The 26,157-nt window shown below is 36.7% G+C and overlaps 1 protein-coding gene across 11 annotated transcripts in view; it reads left to right on the forward strand.

Moving 5' to 3' along the window:
* The window catches only part of DISP1 (dispatched RND transporter family member 1), a 73,031-nt gene that overhangs the window by 21,088 nt on the left and 25,786 nt on the right, over positions 1 to 26,157 (forward strand). For 5 of the 11 annotated variants that reach the window (XM_087964331.1, XM_026682302.2, XM_026682293.2 and 2 more), the window contains one exon: positions 19,000 to 19,530. The exons of 2 other annotated variants lie outside the window; for them this stretch is intronic. In XM_087964331.1, coding sequence (XP_087820457.1) covers positions 19,019 to 19,530 — 512 coding nt within the window. In that variant the 5' untranslated portion in view covers positions 19,000 to 19,018. Of the gene's footprint in view, positions 1 to 9,891; positions 10,349 to 18,970; positions 19,531 to 26,157 lie in introns of those variants that run through there. 4 more of the 11 variants (XM_087964339.1, XM_087964343.1, XM_087964362.1 and 1 more) reach the window with 2 other exon arrangements.

A 26,157-nucleotide genomic window follows, 5' to 3' on the forward strand; every position in this document is an offset into this window, starting at 1 on the left:
TAGACCCTGGGAAAATCCCCCCAAAAGTCCGGGATTACCAAAGGGCCAGTCCTGTGACTACTGCAGCTCTGGAATGTGGGAACTGACTTTACCACCATCAGCAAGCCACCGTCAGTCAAAATTCATATTAGTGGTCCGAAGGATTTACAATTATGAGTTTGGTGGTCCCTGAGGTCCAAAAGGCTGGGGACCCCTGTTCTAGTCCAATCCCCTTCTCAAGCAGGAGATCCTATACCATTCCAGACAAATAGTTGTCCAATCTCTTCTTTAAAACTTTCAATAATGGAGCATCCACAACTTCTGGATGCAAGCTGTTCCACTGATTTTAATTGTTCTTACTGTCAGGAAATTTCTCCTGAGTTCCAGGTTGGATCTCTCCTTGATAGATTTCCATCTGTTACTTCTTGTTCTGCCTTCAGATGCTTTGAAGAATAATCGGAAGGGCCACATTGTGCAGAATTTCAGACCTTAATGGCAGACAAAAACCATTCAGATTTCAGAATGGGCTTCTTCCTGGAAACATGAAATGAGAACTGTAAGAACTTCTCCAAAGGTTGCTACTAAATTATGTTAAATAGGACACTAAATTGTAGTCATTTTTATAAGCTGAAAATGTATACAATCTGCTAATATTTGTGTATTATTTGAATGCTCTCCTGTTAAAACGTAAATATAAAAATAGTTTACATATAGCAATTTCGTTTGACAGTAACTGTAAAAATATACAAGGAAACAAATATGTGGGTGAGGCCAATATCCTAGAAAAAGATATTATGTACTTTTAAAGATTTGACTGGCATGCTGGGTATCATACTTCTACAATGTGGTTACAGCCAGGAAAATAAAATCCATTTAACCTCAGTAATTTAGATTGAAAACTAAGACATAATTTTATTTAATAGTGCATTTAATTATTTCTCCCATGTGTCATTTTAAAAAGTGTATAAATATATTTTATTGCTACTCATAATTTGTCCATAGCATTTTAATATTGTTTGCGGTTCTCCCACTTAAAATGTCTTTCTGTTAAAAGCTTAGGCAATTACTAAGTGTGTATTCAGCAGTTTTAGCCTGACAGTTATTAAGTAGGTTGTCTGAAACTTGTTTTTCAAAGGATTGATGTCATTGCTTAGCTTTCTAAAATGCTTTTAAAAGTTCTTTGATATTCAGTCCAATAATTTTTTTAGCACTATATATGTATGCACATTGTATAATACTGTGTTTTGCAATATTGAAAATAAGGATGTAGTTACTTAATTTCTCGTTAACTCTGCTTCTGGCATTTTTAAGTCTCACAATTAGCCTTCCTTTTCCTTCTCATCATCTATTTGTATCGTAGGGAGGAGATGCCTATTTTGAATGAACTCAATATATTATTGCATCTAAACTACATGATTAGTTTTAATCTGTTTTTTAAAATTACTGAGGATTATAGACAAAAATAAGGTTGATGTGCTTAAATCTCCTTAGATACTTTCAAACAACAGGATGCTTAGAGAGTTTGTGTGCAGTTTTGATGATCCCATATCTGCTTAAATCCGTAACCTTTCTATTCTACCACCATTTTGTATCCTAAGCGCTACATATGAGCAAACCCTAACCCTTGATTGTATAACACCCCAATCCTATAATTTACTAAATTGGACTCATATGAGACTCATTGGACTCATATGAGACTGATTAGACTCATATGCATGCAATTTGCATAAGTTTTGTAAATGTTCCGGAAGGAGGGAGAGAAGGAAGATATGCTTCAAATATCTCTGCATATCCATTTTTAAACTGACATTCTTTTAAAATGAAGATTAAATGCAAAGACCAAGTTATCTATAATCTGAAATGCTAAATTTTTAGAGATTCAGTGTTCTCTAAAATTTATTCATTATCATTCCCTTGCTGAAGATCTGCAGAATTTGCAAGAGCATTTCATCATTCAGGTGGCATCACCTCACCAAGAACAGGAAGAAAAGTTGGTCAGGCATTTTTCATATGGAGTCTCTTGTCCACTGTTTTTCTAGAGCTTAGTGGATTCATTCACCGTAGGGTTACCAGCTGGTTGAAGATATCCAGATGACTGATCTAGCCCTTTGGCCATCTAAGGGTCAGTCTAAAGGTCACCCAAAGAGCAAGAACCCATATCTGGTAGCCTGAATTCATGGGCTTCATAGGAGAAGTTGGAAGGAGGAGTGTTGCTCTCCTGAATAGAATTTAAAGTACACAGGGTAATAGGTGCAGACAATTGGTCAGCACGTCTATATATTCCTGAAGAGAGAAATAAAGTCAAGGAAGTACAGGCAGTCCTTGATTTACCACAGTTCATTTAGTGACTGTTCAAAGTTGCAATGGTATTGAAAAAAGTGACTTATGACCATTTTTCACACTTACAACCATTGCAGCATCCCCATAGTCACTTGATCAAAATTCAGATGTTCGGCAGCTGATTCATAATAATAACAGTTGCAATGTACTGTGGTTGTAACTCGCGGACTACCTGTAGTCTGTTGGGAAGGATATCTCTCCCTTTGAAAGCCACAGCAGAATCGAGAAGGAAGAAAATACTCTATATTTCTTTACTGAAAAGTAAAAGTTCAGAATGAAATATATTCAGTGCTGTTTTAGCAATATTAGAATGTTTTCATAACCTACATAAATAATTGTCTTTTTATTAATTTAATATTTTTAAGGAAAACCGCTAAGCCAGCCAGTTTAAATCTAATACATTCAAGCATGATTATTTTAAGAGTAAAACAAGTTAATGTATTCTTTCTTCCTACAATTAAATAGAGTAACTTGAGATAAGCAAATGTTGCTAAAATCAGTTTTTCGAAATCACTGTTCCATTTAAGAACTTCAAAGGTAACAGTTTTTCCAGGTTTCGCATTGTTTGGAAAATGCCTACTTTTGAATTAAAAAATAAATAAAATTTTCTGTGAGCTGAGACCAATTACTGTTTTTCTCATGACTGATAAATTAGCACTGCCTCCACAAACCAAGCCCCCAGTTCAAAATAATGAAGCATTGTGGGGATAAAGGAGAGTCAGTGTATTTTAATATTTAGAAATTTCAACAGTGGAAAAAATGCTGCTGTCAGAAATTTGCAGCCTTGTCTGGCATTTTGCCTCTTCAACCAGGCTATAGAGGAGAAAAAGTTGACAGGCAGATGCCTTTATGCAATTCTGACTGGCAATAATCATAATTTGACATGGTCATCTTATGGGTTTACAACCAATTCCCATTTCCATGCAATTGTGTTACAAAATCCTGTCATAAATTTGCTTTAATTTAGGTACAGCTTGATTCTGATTGCAAGTATTTTAAAAGCACTACTGTTCTGAGCAGTATTAGCAATATTACTGTCTCTGGTTTTTTTTTCCAGCAAAGGATTTAGAACCTCTAGAATTGTAGCAAAAGAAAGACTCTTTTTTACCCTCGTGATTACTTTACCCTGGCATGTGAGCAAAGCTTCCCCTAAATCCAGTTTGTTCCTTGAAGGCGTGAGAATTTCTCTACTGCATGAGGTCTGTGCAAATCATCTGCACTACAAAGGAATGCATCTCAGCCCATTTTAGTAATCTGGGAATCGCAAATATTTAGAAACAGCATGCAACAATGGCAAAAGGAGAAGCAATTTAAAGTTTGCTGTGTTCTTATTCTAAATTGTATTTGGCCTGAAGTTCAGGAAGGGAAAAAGATCAATTCTTTAAATTGAGGGTAGCAGAATAGCAACTATCGCACATTTCAGAAAAAGGGGGAAATAATTTCTTGCTTAATTTTAAATTGATTCTCTTAAAATCTAGTTACCTAATCCTGTTTAGCTAAGGCGAGAAAATCTTTATTCCTTTTAGGTGTTGTGCTATTTAACTTTAACGTTACTGTATATGTCTAAGAAATAATACAGATGAATTTTTAAACAATAAATCTTGACCAAACAGAATTGTATTGTCCAGTCTTTCCAATTGCACAAATAAAAACTGAATTTAACATTGAGATGGTACACATTTTGGTAAGTCAGTCTTTGGTATATGCTGTGAAAGTGCCTTCCAAAAAGATAATAATCTGTGCTTGCCAATAATAGCAATCCAGGCAAAAATAGGTTCAGAGTTTCTTGTAAATAACTAAATTGTTTGCCATCTTGTATGCCGGTGAGTAAATGGTATCGTACAACCTTATCTTGGTGTAGAGTCAAAAGAAACCCAGTTTACTTCTAATTTGGGTAATTTGTTACCTGATAATGTCTGTGCATATTTGTTGTCCACTTAGTCCTTTTTTTGTCCTTGCAAATGTTAGGCAATAAAGAGAGAGAACAAACTTGATACAGTATTCATTGTGCAATATTCCCCGTATTGTGAGTTGTAGTATGCAGTAAGCCGTTCCTGAAAAAGTCTAGGTTCAAAAGGATGGGAGAATTTGGTATTCTGGGTTCACTGGTATGGGGAATATACGTCAGACCTTTGTGTAGTTTGTTCATGGGGAAATTACTGGTACCTATATGCCATATAGGATTCAGCTCTGAGATCAGACTGGACAATATATTTAGTAAATAAGTATTGTGTTGGAGAGAAAATGGATGGATCTTGCTATAGGAATATTTAATGCTCATTAATACTTTTTGTACTTTTTAATAAAAATCTAGTGCTCTCCAGATTTACTTGGTATATGCTAATGAAGCTGGACTAGAAATTGGGGAATTATGAGTTCTAGATCTCTTTAGGCATACAAGCCTGATCTAGACTTGGATCAGTCATTCTTTCAGTTAGAACAATTAATCAGTGGAACAACTTGCCTCCAGAAGTGAATGCTCCAACACTCGAAGTTTTTTAAAAAGCTGTTGAATAACCATTTGTCTGAAGTGGTGTAGGGTTTCCTACCTAGGCAGGGGGTTGGATTAGAAGACCTCCAAGATCCCTTCCAACTCTGTTATTCTATTCTATTCTCAGCCCAATTGATCTAACAGAATAACCATGCTGATGGTTTTATTATAGTTGCTTGCACAGTCAGCCAGATGTTTAGATTGGACTTGACATTTTTATCCATCTATTGAGTCGTTCCCAGGTTGGAAATTTTATCATTGTTTTCCTGACCATTTCAAAACAGATATATTTCATGCAGAAGTATTTGGTGCATGCTGATAAAGAAATGAAATTGATTGCTACACTTAGTTTATTATTTGTATTTCATTCAGCAATCTTGGCCGGACTAGATTTAATTATGGCAGTTCCATGAACTTCAGCATGAACTTTCCAGCCATTTATTGCAGAAAGAGGGGAAGTCAGATTTATAAGCAAAAAATAAATTAGAACATAGTCCCTTCCCACTACCTTTTTTACAACTGAGTTGAGAGGGAACCTAGAGAAGAAGTACAAAATGGCATTTTTCTTCTCAAACTTCTTTGTCTTTATATGTGGTCTATTTCCTGCCTTTGGATCTATTATCAAATTTAGTTTGTTCTTTAATAAACTATATTTAAGTCTGTTTGCTGATTAAATGGCACTCATCCATAAAACCAATTCCCATTACCCAGAGATCTTATTTGTTCTGGAGGTTGAGGGAATCTGTCAAGAAGATAGGTTTGTGGAAAAGGGGTTTAGAGAAGACAATAGAATAGGAAAACACCTTACATGAGAAGGTCAAGTAAAGCCTTCTCTTTCTCATTTTTAGTTCCCAAATGACAGTTATTCTTCGTCAGCGATAGAGCATATGCATGGGGAATATTGATGAATACCTACTTTTGAGGTCACTGACATTGAAGCAGAGGAGGAAAAAAAATGAAATAGACCCCTGTATAAATTAGATCAATCAATACATAAAATTTGGAGCAGTTCTTCATGCTAAACTGTGGTTCGGGCTAATCACTTTTTGTTTAATAAAAACAATTGGTTCATGTAATGAACCAAACAAAAATGTATCCATTGTTTGCATTAATCTGGCATGCAATGCAATAGGGATGCTCATTTATCTTTCTATAGATAATAGACAACCTTTGCTTCAGGTCCACATTAACCTAGATACTTGTTCTTCATAAGCTTTTAATTCTCATACATTGTTATTACAGTCCTAGCCAATATTATACGGCTAATGATCATGAGTGATGGAAGTTATCTGGAGATCTAAATGTGGGAAATATTTAAAGTACTTTTAAAAAAAGTCCCCACATGCCTGGACCAGGTATCTGAATTACGGCTAATGTAATTCCCAAATTGTTGCTTAGTTTGAGTGAGACTTGTGAGAGATGTACTCAGTACTTCAGTAGTAGCTGTAAACAGGCTAAGATTACCTCAGAATTCAAGGAGCCTACTCTGTTGTATCTGGTTAAAAACTGATTGAGAAAGTGAATGTGCAAATGTCAATAAGCTTAATGCATACTTTTTGAGAAGTCACTAAAATATAACTGATACTTAATAAATATTTAAAATGTTAGTTTGAGGGGAAATAGTCACATTTATATGCATTGAAGACCTGGCTATTCTCCCAGGTATTTGAGTGAGGGTGGAAATGAGTTGTGCTAGTGTCAGGCAGGAAAGTCCAGGTCCACAGCTGAAGGTTCAGTTAAGCTGATTTTATTGCTAAAAGCCTATGCACTGGAATCTTCTCAGCTAATGGTCAACATCTGGTTAGAGTTAGATAAGGATCAACAGCCCTCAAGGAGCCCTCATTAGACTTAGTTTGCTTGTGTCTACATTAGGGATTCTAAGCTGATCCCTCTTTTTCCTCTGCACCCAGATTCTGCCATTCCTTTTCCTACAGCTACTATGGGTGGTTAATAGTTAACTATTTATCCTTTGGACCAGATGGCTAAGGTTTGGGTGGTGATGGTTGGTTGGTTGTTTTTTAATCTTGTAAGATGCCCAGAGCCTCTTGATGTGAGTAACTATATAAATTATATAAATAAATATGTTATTTAAGAAAATTAATGAAAGATTATTGCAAAAATATTTTTATGCTTGCTGGGTAATAATTAAAATTAGAAATTTCCATTTCACATATACAGGGGAAAATCAAAGTATCTCAGAGAAATTTAACACATGCTTCTTAAAGTGTTGGAAGTTGAGTTCTGACCCTTGATTTATCTCTAGCAATTGAAATTCCCAGGCGCTTCTCTTTGCCAAGAGACAGCTAGCAAAGATTGTCTCTGCATTGGAAGAGCTATATTTGGTCAGCTCAAAACTAAAGTGAATAAAAGTCACACTTTGTCTTGTGTTGTCTGATTATGTGCATGTATGCATATGTGTGTATGCACTTGTGTTTGCAGTTACAGAAAAAGAATGGTAGTTGCAGTTTCTGCTTTGAAGGATATAGAATAATTTCTTCTGGAGAGTACTGGTTGTAAATAGGTAAGCAGTGGATTCTTTAAGAGACTGGCCAGCAATGGAATCATTTTATGATCTCAACATGATAGAATTTTTAATATACCAATCTCAGACAATTTACTGTGTTCCACATGTGGCCATTATGAATGAAGCATTCATCATCTACTTCCTTGGCTACTTGTAAAACTGGCTAAGACTGGTATTTTCCATATACTTACAATATTCAGGTAGGGTTCTTATTAATTGTAATAATTGTGTAGTGGAAAGCCAAACACCTGTGAAACTGGAATATATATGAAAGTATAACTTCAATAATCCGAATACAATTCCACTCCAACATTATGTATTAGAGAGTATGATCATGCAACATGCTTGAAGTTTCAGACAGGCATATTTCAACTTTTTTCATAGAAAATCAGCTTGGTATGGACTGATATAGCCAATTTGGTAAGTTTGGATCAAGGTACACTTTTCTATTATTGTTGTATTAAAGTCAGGGGTTGCAGTTTTTACATTTCTTGCAGAGGCTTTGGCTTTTGATAGCACATTTGTGGTTTAACCAGTCTTCATGGTTTACAGGAAGGAAAACTACATTTTCTGTATGCTTAGATGTGTAACTCCATATCAGATCACATGATTGTTATGTAATGCATTATCTGTATAATGTACTATAAATTCTTAGGTATTTATAATATTATTCTAGTCATGGGTCTAGTACAGGGGTATCAAACTCAAGGCCCGGGGGTTGGATCCGGCCCAGGGGCTGCTTAGACCTGGCCCACTGGGCCACCCTGGAAACAGTGAAGGATTGGCCCATGGTGCCTCTGCCAGTGAAAATGGAGCTCGGGAGGGCTGCAGGCAGAGGGTTTGCTGGCAGAAGATTGCAGGCAGAAGGTTTGCTGGCAGAGGGTTGCAGGAGGCCATCGCAGCCGAAAACAGAGCTTGGGAGCCTTTTTTCGCTGGCAGAAGGCTTGGGCCATTACAAGCGTCCTCGACACAAGTGATATCAAGCTGGCCATGCCCACCTGGCCACGCCCATCCTGGCCCCCCAAGGTCAAACACAACCCTGATGCTGCTCTCGGTGAAATCAAGTTTGACACCCCTAGTCTAGTAGGAAGCATTTTATTTGTAAGAATAACTTTTCACTCCCCCCAAAGTGCTTTGACAGCCCTGATCCTGCTGGTATCAAAAACAGATGTGTTTATGCAAATAATTTGGTGGGTAAGCAAATCTGTCTCAGTAGATAATTAATTGATATATTGCAGTCTCCCGTAGATCTTTCTAAATAGATCTGGATAGAACTGAATCTAAATAAAAAGAATATAGATCTTTCTATCAATATTTTTTTCTATTTCATGGTAACAAACTCAAACTGAATTTCCAGAGCATTTCTTGAATCCTTCACATTTCTGGAAATGGACCATCTTCATTAATTCACCAACATATTGCTATCACTAGTTGAGCTATCACAAGTGATCATAAAGCTATTAAATACTATCCAATTGAAGTGTCAGGGCTTTGGTCAGGTCAGCTTCAGGGTTGACATGAACTTTCTACTTTATATATGAAGAGGAAGCTAATAATGTGAATTGGGTAATCTTTTTGAAGGAATGCTCATGTTAAAAAAAAGAAATAATGTAACTTTTGCATGCTATGGGACATTAACATTATGAGTGGATAGTTGTTACACGTACCACAGATATATTTCTTTCCATGAGCTGGAATATATTGGTTACTCCTGTTTCTAGAATGAGTTGAACACTCTTATTGGGTGATCAGTCATCACCTCAGTACTGCACATAGTTGGCTAGGATGGGTAGTGTTTGCAAATTGCCTCTCAGTGCTTCCCACAGCTCCAGGACATCTACTACTAGATAAGCCAGTAATTGGATCATTTTTCATCAAGATCCAAATCAGAAATACAAAAAGATTACATAGATTGCTTCTTAATTTTTTTGAGACCAGAATTCTTGGACCTTCTTTGTCTATATGGAATGTCACTTGACAAAAGTTAGTGAGGTGATGAGGGAGGGAGGAAAGAGTTGAATTGGAATTACAATTAGAGTAGATAATATTTACTGCCTTCATTCTCTGCTTCTATCCAGATTGTTGGACTTAATGAAACTCTGATCTGACCAAACTAAATATCAATCAGACTTATTTCAGCGCTGTATAAATTTGAAGCTGACAATATATCTCCCAATGTGTCCCAAAGGTGCTATGATTTTAAAAGCAACTGGACTTTATGATTTTTCTTTAAGATGCTTTGCTTTTCATCCAAGAAGCATCTCCAAGATCTGGTAGTTTTGGATTACAGTTCTCATAATCCCCATCAACTTCCTCAGCTAGTTGGCACTGGAGAGAATTGTAGTCTCAAAACATCAGAAAGGTACCAGATTCCCACTTTCTGCCTTTAACTAGTTCAAAGTACTAATTAAAATGACTGAAATTTTAATAAAGCTGAAAGAATTCCCCAGTCATAATTTTGAAAGTTGAAGTGAAAGTTGACATTTGAAAAGCACTGGTTTATGTTCTATTCCCTTCAAAAAGTGCAGCTAAAAGTACTCGCAAAACTTGACACTTTCCCCTTATAAATCAAGCAAAGCTATGTTACAATCAAAACCAGCCTTCCCAAAGTCTCATGGAGATCAAATCTTCACCCCCAGCTGTTACCGTTGAGTCTTTGCCCCTTGGAGTTAAATAGGAAAGCAAAACTCCTATAGGCGAGGAAGCAGTGGAAATTCCTGCCCCCAGAAAGCTCAATTCAAGGCAATTTGCATCTGTGTGTCATTCCAGCTCTTCTCCACAGTATTGCAGGGCAGCCCCAACTTGCCTTTTTCCTGTTGTTTCTGCTGATTGGAGCTGTTAACCAATTGCATTTGCTCAACTGAAGCTGTGAATGGAGCTCCACTTCAAGGCAAAGCTTTAAAATTCATCACGGAGGTGTTTGCTGAGCATGAAAGATTTGTTTCCAGACTTTCCAAGAAAGGGACCTTAATCTTTCATTTCTGTTCATTTGAGAGCAAGGATTTCAGAATTTGGTGAGTTGTAAGTTTACAGTTGGATGTTGTGGGGTTTTCTTTTTTTTGGCATGGATGAGTTATGTATAGAATTGTTGGCTGAAACTGCAATTGCAGATGAAGATTTTATATGCCTAGCTGGGTTGTAAAACTTGATTAAGTTTGGTATGATCGCAGCAGCTAAATCCTGATTTAAAGATTGTCTTTGTTCAATGGGAAACAAACTATACAATTATTGCAAAATGGGATTTGTTTCTTAATTTGGAACACATTTAAGAAAGGAGACTCTGCTTGTAAATATACTGAGGTGACAGGCGCTTGTTAATTAAGTGTATTCAATTAAGTGTATTCTGTATTATAAACCTCTTCAGATAACACAAGTTAGATGTAACATTTTGGAAGTATGCTGCTAGTTTTTCATTGCAAAATTTGCTATTGGAGACATATATCCTAAGGTATTTCAAATAAAATACATCCCAAAACTGCATTATAATTATTTTTAATAAGTGTATGCATGAATTATAAGTCAAGTACCTGTTAAGGTTAGTGTGTCAGAAGCCACTTTCACTTACATTAGCTATGCAGTGCTTGTTAGAACTTTTCATTATTGAATGACTATTTCAAGCTAGTCTATGCAATTCTTGTATTATATAATTTTTCACATGTGATCTGTTTGAATTTATTCATGTATAGTGTATTTTCTTTATAGAAACTTTGTTTAAATATTAGTATTCCCTGGTTACATAATTTTTTACAAGCATCAGTATCTTTTTCAACACAAGTGCTTTATTTTGTAGTTTGGGCAAATTGCATTTCATGCTAAGCTTCTGGTTAAAAGTTTTTTTTTCTTTTAGAATGCTGAGCCTGAAAGTAATTAAACATAATTGCAAAGCAGGTTAGTTTAGTTGCATGAATATGATTTATAATAAATGACAAATACATTTGCATTGATGAAAACTCAAGGTTGGAAACAAAAAATTACTATAAAGATTGAACTGATATTGTAAAAGGAGGAACATTGCTGGCAAAAGAATGTTTTTTGAAACTGTTGAGGGTAAAGTATGTACAAATTATAGCCAAAATACATTATATAAAAATTTGCTTCTTTAATTAAACTATATCTCAAGCTTGCAGTATTATTAGTTATTTTGTTCCCTTTTATCTTAGACAAAAAAGTTTTATGTGAATCTCGTAAGTATGATACTGTTAGGAAAGAGAGAAGAAGTTAAGTGGAATTTTGTGTCAGGGTAACAGTTCTGTTCTGCTTTTCATTAAGGTCAGAATAATCATTGTTGTACAAAAAGGAAACAAGATTATCTTTTGTAACAGCAAAAACTGGAATTGCAGATTTAAAATTTAAGTGTTAAAGCCTGTATGTTGTGATGACTCTTTGTAGCAGAAAATCTTGGGAGGTGGTGGTGTAAGGTGTGTGGCATTTTCTTTTGGCCATTCCTCCTTGCCAGCTATGTTGAGGTGCAGTGGCGTCTTGGATCGATGAAGTAAACCATTTGCCTTGACTTGGCCAAGCAAAGCTGATTTTTATTAGGGACATGTCATCTATATCAGTGGTTGCCAACTGGTGGGCCGCAGCCCACTGGTGGTCCGTGAGAAAATTTTGGTGGGCTGCAGAGAAATGTCACCCCCAGAGCACCCCCCCAAAGCAATTAATCCAGGCTGCATGGGAACACAAGGCTGCACCGCCCACATGGCCTGCGGGAACCCTCCCCACCCACCCACTCCTTAGCTGGCAAACTTGCCTGCTAAGTTGCTATTTTTCCTTTTTTTCCCCCCAACGATCAGCTGTTCTGCTGTGGGAGATTTAGATTAGCTAGAAAGCAGAAAACCATTCTTGCTTTCTAGCTAATCTTTAGATCTCCGGCTTTGCTTTTAAGCAGAACCGAACCTTCCTTAGGACTGAAGCTTCTATTATTCAGTACAGACTCAGGTAACCGATGGCAGATAGCTCTCTGAATGAATCTGTGATTCTGTGAGCAACTCAATTTGCCTGCCTGTTTTGCCTGATTTTGGGTAAAAGTCGCTATTTTTTAATAAAAAATTCAATATTTACATACATGATGTGTTGTGAGTTAATTTTGTGAGTTTGCTTGCTAGCAAATTTTATGAGTTTGCTTGCAAGCAAATTTTATGTGACAGACCCAGGTAGCCGATGGCAGAAAGATAGATCTCTGAATGAGTCTGAGATTCTGTGAGCAACTCAATCTGCCTGCCTGCTTTGCCTGATTTTGAATAAAAGTTGCTCTTTTTTTATAAAAAATTCAATATTTACATAAATATTTATAATATTTACATACAAGCCATGCCCAGCCAGTCACATGATCACCAAGCCACACTCACAAATTAGGCCACGCCCACAGAACTGGTTGTTAAGAAATTTGAATCTCACCCCTGCCTCTGTGTGTTTCCAGCAATGGAATACACTAAAGCACGGGTCGCCAACCTTTTGGACCTCAGGGACCACCAAAGTCATAATTTTAAATCCCACAGACCAGAGACCCTGGGAAACCCCCCCCCCCAAAAGTCTGCAAGAAAATCCCCCACTGTGTTTTCCTACCGATCGATCATTCTTTATTTGGGATCGCAGGATACCAGTTCCAGCTCCATTCTCGAGGGGGGGAAAGAGAGACAGAGACAGAGAGGGGGGAGGGAGGGAGAGACTTTTGGCTTCATGCAAGGAAAGCAGCAGAAGCAGCAGAAGTCTTTGTCTCCCCCAAACTCTGCCAGAATGGCGCAGCCTCTTGGAGCAGGATGCCTTGCATGGTCCCAAAGACTCATTTCTGCAGAGTTTGGGGGAGAAGAAGAAAGACTTTTGCTGCTTTTCTTGCGTGCAGCCAAAAGCAGAAGAAGAAAGAAGCAGAAAGAACCAACCTGGTGGCCAGGCCAGGCACATGGGGTGAGTAGAGCAAGTTCCCCCCATAAGCCCTTCCCCCCTCCCCTCACTACCTCGTGTTGTTCGCAATGCAAACAAGCCAAGCCTTGAGTTCCTGCACAGCCTGGATTAATTGTTTTGGGGGTGACATTTCTCTGCGGATCACCAAAATTTTCTCACGGACTACTAGTGGTCCCCGGCCCACTGGTTGGCCACCACTGCACTAAAGGAATCACTCACTCATGGGAACAGCAGTAAAAAAGGAGAGGTGAAATTAAAAGCATGATAGTATCTTGATGATGCTTAAGATAAAGAAAAAATATGACTGTCATATTTTTTCTTAAGCATCATCAAGATACTATCATGCTTTTAATTTCACCTCTCCTTTTTTACTGCTGTTCCCATGAGTGAATGATCCCTTTAGTGTATTCCATTGCTGGAAATTTTTAAAATGTGCATTGTCTGCACTTTACTTGTTTACAATCTTGGTGCACTGATCTCTGAAAAGTTAAATGTTAGAGAAAAAATGTGATTCCTGATCCATTCACTGCATGGCATGAAACTTTTTGTACAAGATCAAGAGAAGTATGTAAAATTATTGAAGACCGATGGATTGCTGTCAAGAGGTGAAAAAAAAATCATGTAAAATATTTGGGTTTGATCTATGCTGAATAATACTAGCGAATCATTTTTTGCTGATAGATTTATAAAGTTCCATTAAATGAATGAGTCAATAACTGTGACTCAAAATTTATGTCCAGTAAACCAAGTGCACAAGAGATATAATTGATTCAGATGTAGGAAGGGTGTAAAATTAATACAACTGACACTCAAAACTGATAGTTAAAGCCACCTTCAAAGGAGAAAATTGCCCTTAAATTGAACTCAATTCCAGCTACCTACATGGATTCAGCAATGCAGTTTTGGGGAAGAGTACAGAAGGATTTTGCAATTCCAGCCTTTGTGGGTATTAACTTTCCCAGCAGTGGTATTGGTCTAATATCCAGATATTAACCAGGTCCACTTGTGCCTCCTAGCTCAGCAAAGTGCTGCCATCCACAATACCTTTGATTAAACCAACTGCTGGGACCTGGAAGCACACCTTTTCTGTAATAGCACTTGACTTTAGGTTCCCCAAGAGATTTGAACGCTCCATATACTTTTGTGTTTGAATGGCCCTGAAGACCTGGTTCTTTGCCCAGGCCTTTGGCATGAGTGATTGAAGTCTCCTTTAGATTGCATTGGTTGTTTTTCTTCGTTCCCATCCAGGTTTATCATTTTTTGAACATCTTTACTCTTTTTGTTTCCTTTTAAAACAATTTGGAAACTGCCAAGGGTCAAATTTAATACATTTATTAAATTTATATGCCCTGGATATATATATACACACATGCATGTCAATAAAAATGTGAATATCGCATTGTTGTGGTTAAAAAAGAAAAAAAAACAGCAAACAAAGGCAGGCAAATACCTGGGGAAATCAAATAGCATTAAATAAGCTCATGCCACTTTTGGTGCTCAGCAACTTTAAGCAGTGGAAGTCAACTCCCCCCTCCTCCCCCTACTATACTGACTGAGGAATTCTGGGAGTTGAAGTCCACACAATCTAAAGTTGCTGAGGTTGAAAAACAGTGACCTAAGTCACACTTCTATGGGATGGGTGTTTGGATTTTGCAGCAAAAAACAAAAACAAAAAACCTCATGTGCCCAAAATTGTACAATAGAACACCTTATAAATAAAGTCACAAGGCAGCTGGTATAGAGAGAAGCAATTCTAAACTCTTTCAAGTCTTAAGCCATATTTAATTTTTAAAGAAAGTGCATCAGATGGGCTCAGAACAGTTCTCTTCAAGGAAGAGTCATAACTGATGAATTCGCCCAAATGCCCTAAACTACGTAAGTTAAATTAGAGCAAGTAACTGTGCATTTCCCCCCCCCCCCTCCAGAATAAACTCTTTAAGACCTGGTCCAAATTGATACTATGCATGGAGAAATAAAGAGGCTTTATCAATTTGAATTTAAAATTTATGTTACCCTAAAGATGGCAATCAGTGCACATACTAAATGATACCCTGTAAAATGTTAAAGGTTTCCTTGTTTTAATTTCATACTTTGAAATCCAGACCATTAATGACCGCAAACACTAATTCAGCACCTACATAGGTATATCATTTGACTCTGATGATGAAATTGACTTAAGCATTCTCAAAATATTGACTAATGTGTCCTCAATTTTAGTGGGGCTAAAACATAATTCAGTTTAGATCCAGCTCGTTGATAATAATGTTGAATTTTCACTGAAAGATGAATGAAAATGTAGTTAATCAGCTGTGAATTTTTTCTACTTCATTCCTCCCTTGCTGCAGTAAAGGTCCCTTTAGAAAAAGATGTTGTCCAGGTGTTCTATTCAAGAGAAAACAATTTTGCATTACAGCAATTCAGTGGTTTCAAATTGGATCGTAAAGCTTGCTGGAGGCACATTCAGTTCCAAATGATGAAGTTGATCAAATTTGTACACTCTTAACAACTAAAGCAAGTCCAAACCTTCTTCAATGCAACTACAGATCTCCATCAGTACAGACATTTTGTAGGTTTCAGTTCTGCACAACTTCAGGAAGAGTAACAAGGAAGAGAGTTAAAAATAGCTTAATTTCCAACAAGGTGAACTTTAATACACCATTAATTGGAGCAAACTTTCTAAATTGTTAATGCACAAATTTTCCTGATATATCTTGAGGTAGACTCAACTTAAGGGAGCAATATTAGGTGACCCAGTGCTTCCTTTATGAAAAAAAAGCATAGTTTAATAAGACAGAGGTTTCAAGAAATAGCTAGAGGCCTATAAACAAAATAGGCCAGTGCTAGGAATGTCAGAAAAACTCCCACATATTATGAATAGCAAAGAGGTTAGGGAATTCCAAAAATGTCTAGTTAAGAGCCAGAAGCTAAGATCAATGACATTATGCATTTTTAGAACTCTATAACTGCCCAAGGAATAGTGGCTTAAGAGGTAAATAGATGTTACTGATAAAAAGATCAGACAACACCTGTTATGTCTTTTAATTTATTTCAATCCACAATTAATGGTAGAGGAAAACTAACTTTTGCAACTCGCCTTTCTCTTTGTTGGATTCTATTTGAATTGTTGTGACTGAAAAGCTGTGGAAGCTTTATTAGAAGAATCATGTTGAGTGACACTAATGAAATGAAACAGGTTATTGCATTTTGCTGAGTTTAATTTGCTGGTAATCTTTTTTGTGAAGTGAAAAAAGCATGAGAAGCATTATCTTCTCTTTATAATGGCCTCTCTTTATTTAACAGAACTATAGGTTCAAATAATTCTAACTAATATCACTTTTTTGAATTTATAACAATCTCTCTCTCTCTCCCTCTCCCTTCCCCGCTCTCTCTTTCACTCACACACACAAAACACACACACCCCAAACTCACGCTATCTGGGTACTTTTAAATGTAAAAGTTGTGATGCTTGTTTTTTTGAAATACAATTTTATTTTAAGAAAATAATTATTGGAATCAAATGTATCTAAAAGTTTGGAGTGCTTTAAAGTTGTTTAAATAGAGAGAAATTTGGGTTTATAAATGCTTTCTTTCAGCCACATTCTCAGTGTAGCATTTTCATCTTATTTTGGTATGTTATTTTGAAACACTGGTGACTTTAGTGTGGCATTTTTCCCCCAAACAGTGTTGTTTTAATCTTGTTTCCTTTTCGCTTTTATTTTTTCTTAATAAATAAAACCTTAGATCAGAGAAAAAGTCACTGGAAGATGTTTACCCATACCTAAAAGTCCTCTTGAGTGAATGTTAAAATGTAACACTATGTTTAAGGGTAGACATGATTACAGGTAGACATGATTACAGGTTTTCTAAAACTTACAGGTTATTTCTGTGCTTTAAAAAAGTGACCAATATTGCAAAATAAAAAATAAAAAAAAATCAGGATTTTGTAGAAATTGGATAGAGAGAAAGAGAAGAAAAGAGAGAATGAGATTACCATTATATTGCTAGGTTTTGAATAAAAATTGAGTATACTATTGATATACGTTTAGAAGTTAATAGCTGGACCAAATTATTAACCTTCCTTTAAACAAACATCTCTAGCCATATTGATTCAGAAAAAGCTGGGGAAAAGGCCAGGATATCATTTACCCAATTATTCAGTCGGAACCAGACAATCCATGTCAGGGGTGTCAAACTCACTGCGTCATGTTGTCATCACATGATGTATCATGAGTTTTTTCCCCTTCGCTAAACTGGGGATGGGCATGGCCAGCACATGATGCATCTGGCCCACGGGCTGCAAGTTTTACACTTCTGATCTATGTCTTCCACACTCTACTCAAGAATGAACATAAAATAGTCCAAGATCTGATAACTGAAATGAGGTTGCTGGATATAATTTGCGTCATCATCTTTGTAGTGGTTCATAATTCATCCATATACTTATTAAGTTAATGTTATTGTACTACAAGTCTTTCTCCCCAGATTGCTATCAACATATCAAAACAGCAATAAATACAATTCAGAAATAGACATTAGCGGTCTTTTCTTTGATTAAGTCCTTTTGGGATCTTGGTGCAAAAAAGAATGAATGCTTGTAGTAGTCACTGTCTTATGTAAATATGGTCTTCTTATATCAGATGATTTAATGTGGATGCCTTGTTTAGAAAACAATCCACCAAAAGAAATACTTAGCAGAGAACTGGTGGGCTCCTTGTCCACAGCCCTGCTGAAGGTACACAACCCTCTCTCTGGGCAGCTTTAATTTGGATCTGTGCTTCAAGAAAGAAAGAGGTTGGATTTGATGGCCTAAATGACTCCTCTCAACTCTATAATTCTGTGGTTTTGCAGCTTATCAATATGAATATCAATATTATCAATATTCCCTTAAGTTTAATATATAATGAAGTATGTGAGTGTACATTTCTTAAAAGGGAACCTTATTTATGAAATGTTGCTCCACTTAACATCTCTTTTATTAGCTGTTCTGAAGCTTGCTCAGTCCATCAGAAACATGTTTTAAAGAGATATTTCGTTCATAAAATCACCACTTTCACGATGTGCTTAGTTGTATTTTTTGGCCTGCTTATTCAGTAAAATGTTCTGTGTTGATATTGTGGTGGGGTGAGAAGACATATAGAGAACTCATGTAACTGGATTCTGAAATAAAATGTTCCTACCTTTGAGGTTGTGATTAATTGCTGTTTGGTATTAAGTTTACAAACCAGATATGAGGTAAACCATTAGTTTGTTTAACACCCATTTCTCCCCATTAGCTTTAGGCCCTAAGGATTCCAAACTACACCAGCTTTGTGAAGCTACATTGATGTTTCTAGGGCAGCTTTCCATTGGAGAAAACACCTTGTGCTCAGTATTCATGATTGGTCAATTCAGTAGCTTTATGGCTCAACACCAGAAGTTCTCAAACTATTCATCAGCAAAAAGCTACTGCTGAAAAGCTCTTGAAAGACCCATGTTTAGGTAGCAGAGTTTCACCTCCAGAGCCTACTCCATTTTGATTCCAGCTTTGCTCTGCCAAACAGTAATCTTGTCTCCAGCTCCAGAGTATAGTTGAACAAAATGATGGGATCCCTCCCAGTTCTAAATTCTGGAGCTAAGGCCCAGTTATTCCTAGCAACAAAATCCACTTCATATCATTATCCCCCTTTCTTTTATTCATCAATACTTGAGCAAATGTGTTGTTATGTTAACACTGTGCCTTTTTTTTTTTAATTCAGGTTTTTTTTTCCTTCCCAAAACTTTACAGGCCACCAGAATTTTAAAATATGGCCGCAAACAGTGGAAGCAATGAGTTTGTAGTTCTGAGCAATGGCAGCATTCCATTTGGAGCAGCAAATCCAGATCTTCTTGCGACCAAGGATGGCACTATCCTAGTCTACAACCTCCCATCATCAAAAGAAACTGTAAGAAGAAAAGTGACTGCAAATGGGTGCTTTCACATGAATGGCACACTCAAAACACCCTTCCTTGCAGCGGATGAGCAAAGGACACCACAGGTGTTGCTGCAGTGCTGTCATCCTTGCCCATATCATCAGGCATTAAGTAACCAAAGCTGTCAGCAAGAATGTCTTTCAGTGGCTGGTAATGCAGCACCACCTCCATTGCCTTCTGGTTCCCCAGACCCACACACTGAATATTCAGCAAGTGCTTGCCAGAAGCATATGCCTTTGTATCAGACTGCTTGTTGCCTTCAGTCCTTGCCCTCCTTCTGTCTACATCATCAGTGGCCTGAACATTTTCAGCACCAGCCTGTGCAACAGCATATAGCCAACATACAGTAAGTAGAGATTTCATTTCCTCTAGTGTCTAATGCAATCCTATCTACAGATGATCCTCAACTTGCAACAGTTCATTTAGTAACCGTTCAAAGTTACTATGTCACTGAAAAAAGTCACTTATTACTGTAGCGGCATCCCCATGATTACATGATTTACAGTTGGATGCTTAACTGGCTCACATTTATGATGGTTGCAATGTCCCAGGGTCATGTGATCCTCTTCTGACAAGCAGAGTCAAGACCTGACAAGCAAAGTCAATTGGGAAACCGGATTCACTTTGCAGCTGTGTGACTAATTTAACAACTGCAGTGATTCACTTAACAAATGTGGCAAGAAAAGTTGTAAAATGGAGCAAAACTCACTTAACAAATTCTCACTTAGCAACATAAATTCTGGGCTCAATTGTGGTTGTGAGTCAAGGAGTACCTGTACTCTGTGTATCATTCCATGTGCAGATTTTACAACAGACATGGCCCTATAACACCAACATTCCCATCATTAATCATGCTGGCTAAGGCTTGTTGGAAGCTGTATTCAGTAACATCAATAAATGCCCAGAGGTTCTAGTTCTGCTATATAGCCAGGCCTAGTGAGCACAGGTTTTCTTAATTTGGTGTTTTTACATTATATATGCTTCATGTACTATATATAATAAAAGCCACAATTAAAGTCACAGGCTAATAGATGGATATTTGAAGATCTCTTTACAAAACTTAAGGCATCTCTAAAAGCCCTGCTCTTGGTATGAGTGTCTGCATTTCCAGCATCAATATTGCGCATCTATGTTCATGGAGAACTTATTTTTAAGCCTATCTTTATGTTACCCAGCCTAATGCAATAGCAATAACAAAAATGGTGTTAATGTATTTTGTGGTTACATTAATAAGGAAATATTGTACTAAGCATTTAGAAGGACATGTTTTGCTAAAGAAGGATCAGGATGTCTGGCCCATTCCTGCACTGTGTAGTTCCATCCTGGAAACCAGTGCCATTTTTGGAATGTCTACAATTGATTGTGGCCTCGCCAAAAATGGCACCCACGTGAGCTCTGAAGCTCCAGATAGCTTCCAAAGGTAAGTGCACAATGAGTGATGGAAAGAGGAGAGGAGTGAGTGAGTGGGGTGAGATGGAAGGGAAAGAAGGCCAAAGACCTCCAGGGACCTGATGGGGTAGGATTGGTGGGGGTGAGAGATTATTGGGGCCACTGCAACATTAGTCATAAGGGCAAATGATCATAGTAGTGTTGCAGCAACCATAACTCCAAAACCTGGTCATAAGTATCTTTTGGTGGGAGGGGGGTGTCTCTTGTAACTTCAAACAGTCACTAAGTGACCAATTCTAAATCAAGGTCTACCTGTAACTAAATAAAAAATGTAAAATTAGCAACCAAAGCAGAAGGTGAGTCTCTACAACAGAAGGATAGTGACAACTGGAAGGATTTGCCTTGCAATCTGTGCTTTTTCAGTTTCTCCATAAATTATATGGAGATAAGAATGAGGTGGCTAGTTTTTTTGGCAACACCGAATTTTGTAGGATAATTAAAATGATGCAAAATCATCTCCCCACTCTGGTAATAGACAGAATGGGCAATAAAATGGCAAACACAGTTTAGTTTAAATGACCTGCGTATACAGTACTGTCCATTTTCACAACTATGCAAATAGATTCTGAGCTAGCAATGTTTGGGGTAATGATGAATAATTCTGTGGAAAAATAATAATTACAAAATTGTGGCTGCTACGTAAGAAAGGAGTTTCATGTTACTATTGGAAAGGGAATGAAATAGAATAACAGTTAGGAATCTGATTAGTCATTTATTCAAACCTGTGGGATGGATTCAGTGCAGAAAAGGACAGCCGAAATGATCAAAGGGAGGATGGGTTGCAATATGTGGCTTGTTAGCTTAGGAAAAATAAATGAGTGAGGAGCACAATAGAGAGTTATGTATCAAAATAGTTGTGAAAAAATATCTTTGAGTGTGGGTGTATACTCCAAAATGAGATTGATACATAAGACTATTGTGCTCTCCCCTCTGTCTTAAACACATCGTGCATGCACTCACACACACCCCACAAACACATTTGCTATTCTATGAATACTTTTTTGTTAGATTGTTACAGTTTTGGGTGGTGGTAAACTGAGTATATACTGCATGATAAACAGTATGTAAATTTTTAAAATAAATACACTGTGAAAATTACATTGAACTATACTTTTAAACAATTCCTTGTTAGAAGGACATTTACCACACTATTCAGAATATTTTATATGTGATCATTTTGTTTGACATTTTCTACAGTTTGTACATAATATTTTACGATGTCCATTTCATCATGTGTTAGAGTATGGAAAGCTATTAAAAACAGTGTGTAAAACAGCCCTTTTTGGAAGTCTTGCAGCATATAAATTTTGACAGAATAATATTAAATGCAGATGTTTTCTATTTTAGTGTGAATCGTTAATTATATTTAATGTATAAATGAATCCATCTTTCATAACTGCGTGTGTCCATATTGTTAAATTTACATGAAAAACTGAACAAGAAAAAAACAGTACTATGAACGATGAAGGATCTCTTCCCAACTAAAAACTGAGCTTTGGCATGTTACCAGATCAATATATAACAGGTTACTGCAAGGTTCTCAAGCCTGCAGAGTATAAAATGACTTCATATTAAAAGAATGAAATGTTGATACTTGGTGTTATAAATTGGTTCTTAAAAAGCAAAGCAACATTTTACCTTTGGTTTCAAAAGTTTCAGTGTTTAGGTTTGAATTATGGAAATTATATTGAATTTGAAATAAAAATATATACATACACTTCAAATCAGTTTCACATTTTGCCAGAATGTAGTTCAGATACATTTAGTTAATACCTCAGAGTTGTGAGTAAAATAAATCTTGGGAACTAAGTTTTTACCTTTTTCAAAAGCTGAACTTAATTGCTTTTCATTTAAAAAAATATAACTATATCCTTCGAAGGATGCCAAACCAGAAACACGGCATCTGTTTTACATGTGGGATTCTAACTCCCATTAGCCCAACCAGTATGGGCAGTGAGCAAGAAAGGTTGGGATAATATCTAAGATACAACAAATTTCTTTTTAAAAAGTAAATGTAAGCCATACAGCTAACCTAGAAAAGTCACAGGTTATGTTACGATTTCTCAGTACCATAAGTTTAGTATGCATAAGTTTAGATTGTTTTTTTTCTTGATGTGTTTTTGGAAATTTACTAATTAATTTTTGTGTTTAGGATTTTGGCTATGTAATCATGTGGCTAATGAAAACAAGATGGAAGTATCAGGCTAACAGCTTAAATCTGTAAGAATGCCCCATCCACAGTAATTTTCAGAACAGGAAATCATGTTAACAGCATTTATGTTCCTCTCTCCTCATTTCCCTAATGAAGGAAAACTTACTTTTCCTGGAAATCCAAATTAGTAGCATTTTTACAATATCAGAAATCTTGGGTGGGTTTTTGCAGTCTATGGGAATGTAGACAACTTCAGTTTTCGTAGGGGTTAGGGGGGAAATGTCATAATTTACTTTGGGGGGGGGGGGGGAAAAGTGATAAAGGGATCAGTTTGCTCACAATTGGCCCAAGCCAGAGGGAGAGAGGAAAACAGTGAAGGAGCAGCAAAGATTGTCATTTACTGGCCAGCTTGCAAGCTACAGTGACTGTTGATGGTACTATCACATTGCCTCACAGAAAGTACTATGAGAAAAAATGCATAGATATAGAAACCTATGTTTATAAAACTTGATAACTACCATACCCAAAACTGTTTCATGAGAACTGAGTGTGCTCAGTAGCTACCAAATGCGATGAGTAGCTCAGATTTGACAGCAGGAAGTGCTCTGGAATGGGAATGAGTGCGCATTTTTAAATAAGTCTTTTCCAAAGTGTAGAAGGAAGCCATGGAAGATGGCAGCCATATTCTGAAACAAAACATAGCTGGCATTCGCCTCTCCCCTCGTTCCCTTCTAGTTGACATTTGAAGACATGAGCCACCAACCCAGAGATAATACTGAGTCTTGAAAAACAGTAGTCCTGGCCTCCATGTAGTTATCCTTTTAAAGAGATCCAAGTTCATGACCTTCACCACACCTGACAATGAATTCCACGAGTGTGCTGTGCAAGTTTTTCCTTTTGTCTTTTTGAAATGTTCTTCCAATCAGTTCCAGGGATTGTCTTCAGTCCTATTATTCTGGGAGATGGAGGAAAACATACAGTATTTCTATTCATTTTCTCCATGCTGTGCATTATTTCATACCACTCAGTCATATGTCTTCTTGCATGTCTTTTTCCCAAGCTGAAGAGTTTAAAACATTCTAGTTTTTTTATTTAGACCCCAATCATTTTGGTCCACCTAGAGATCCTATTGGCCCCAACCATGTTAATCTGTCACAAAGCATTGAAAGTGTGACTGTTTTCCCAGGCATTTGGGTCAAGGGTAGATGAGTTGTGCTATTATTGATTGTGAGTGAGTTAACCATTGATCCTTTGTGCCAATGGGTTGTTTGGTGGGTTTGTTTGTTTTAAGTCCTTGGCTACCTGAGTGAAATGGGCAGCTATGTAAATCACATAAATAAATAAATGTAGTATTAAAAATATGGCCTCTACTCCACATTCTGGGGCATTGCTCTCTCTTGACTTTTATAATTTGCCATTTTCAGATGGTGGCAGTGAATTGTTTGAAAGTTATTTCCCATGCTCTGTGACTCTCACTTTGTAAGTCACAGAAAAATACTGGTACCCTGAATGAGCAATGAGCTTCATAATTTAAGACCAAATTTGGTGTCTTTTGATGACATAAATTAATATGTTCTTTTTTCCCAAACCCTCTATAAAGAAAATATTAGACAATAAATAAAAGCATGTCCCCTCCAGCAAGTCCCCACTTTTGTGAATGTGTATACAAGTATGCTTTTTCTGAAATTTATGGGAGATTGAACTGGAATACTTGTTCATGAATGTACATTAAACAATTAGACTTGAAAGTTGGCTTATAAATCTGGACCATTTAATCTTAATAAAGTTGTTACTATAATAAATAATTTATATATTTTCCTAAATATAAATATATTCCTAAGCAACCAACTAAATGCAATATTAACTAGAACTATTATTTGCTTTTGTTTGTTTTATTCTTTTTATAGGATTATGACATGAAAGCAAGTAATTTTTGAAAATTGACATATTTGTTTTTCAATTAAACATCCAGTCAGATGAGATTGTTTGAAATCAGGAATAATGTTGATGTGGAAATAAACTGTAGATCCATCTCCCTCAACTTAGTACCTACTAGAAATACTGAGACTACAATTGCAGTTGCAGTATAACTTGAAGATATTAGGCTGTAGAAGATTGCTGAATCTACTTGATTAATATCTGCAATTGAAGCAATACTTTTTCTCTCAAAGGCTGCCTCCCCTCAAGGCTATGTGTGGTAGGTATGTGAATTTCCTCAAGGTTACAAGGGAGGTGTGCTGAAACAAATGATGAGTCAGGCCACTAACTCTGGGTTGTTCTTTTTTTAAAAAACTTTCTTTCATCTTGCTTTCCTTCTAAAATCAATTTCACAATCAATAAGATGTAGGGAAGGAACGGCTTGTTCTTACTATACATAGAGCTCTTGGGGAAGCTTTTTCCCTCCCTTTCCTTTTTTAATTTAAAAACATTATTGAATTTTAAAAAATATATAAAATACACACGAAAAAGCAGAGACGTTAGAAAAAAAAAGGGAACAGGGGAACAGCAAAAAAAAATTAGAGAATGCAATTTTTGAAACATGTGGACAACTTCTAGCCTAAAGTTTTTGCCTTGGGATTGCAGACATTTTGCTAATTTATTGGTTAGTATACCACTCCTAGTTCGATTCAGAATTGACTTGTGTTTATGAATTTTTCCACTGGGGATGTGAGGGAGGCTTGCATTGGCTTCATTATGATAACACTATAATCAGTAGTGTTTAACTGTTCGACAAAAAATAAACTTAAATCAAAAGCACTCTTTGTGTGTATGCAGGACCCCATTTTGCATTATGAGTTACAGCACATTTTCTTAAGCAAATTCTATTTAGAATATATGCTATATACTTGGATATTATAGACCAGTAGAATTGTGTTCCAAGTCAGATAATCACAGTTTTTGACAGCATTGTAGTGTAAGGCACTGTGGTGTTCCCTGCAGAAACATCTGTCTGGCATTTTGGACATCTTTCCTAAACTCCATGAAACAATTTTACTCTATGCTGCCTTGACTTTAATTCCCCAGAGCCCTGGGGAAGATTAAATTAGTACCATTCTCCCTGAGCATGGGAAGACTACCTCTAGCCTGAAATTATTTCATCTTTCCTACTTATAGCGAGCCACTGAAAGGACAAAGTATATCTATGGAACCCTCTACCAACCTTCTCTAGCTTTGTAGATTTTTAGGAAGTTGGACAATCATCCATTGAAGATGGTTTAATTGGTTTTCCTGCTTATTGGGGAGGACTGTGATAGATCCATATGCTTGCTTCCAGCTTCACAGTCCTATGATTCTGTTTCTATAAATGGAAGTTACGCAGTTCAGTATCTGACTGATGCTCTTATACAAAGGAGTGAATAGCTTATAAATAGG

This window comes from Notechis scutatus, chromosome 1 (genome assembly GCF_049901735.1).
Source record: "Notechis scutatus isolate UNSWTSFEM ecotype Mainland chromosome 1, rNotScu1.2, whole genome shotgun sequence".
NCBI lineage: Eukaryota > Metazoa > Chordata > Lepidosauria > Squamata > Elapidae > Notechis > Notechis scutatus.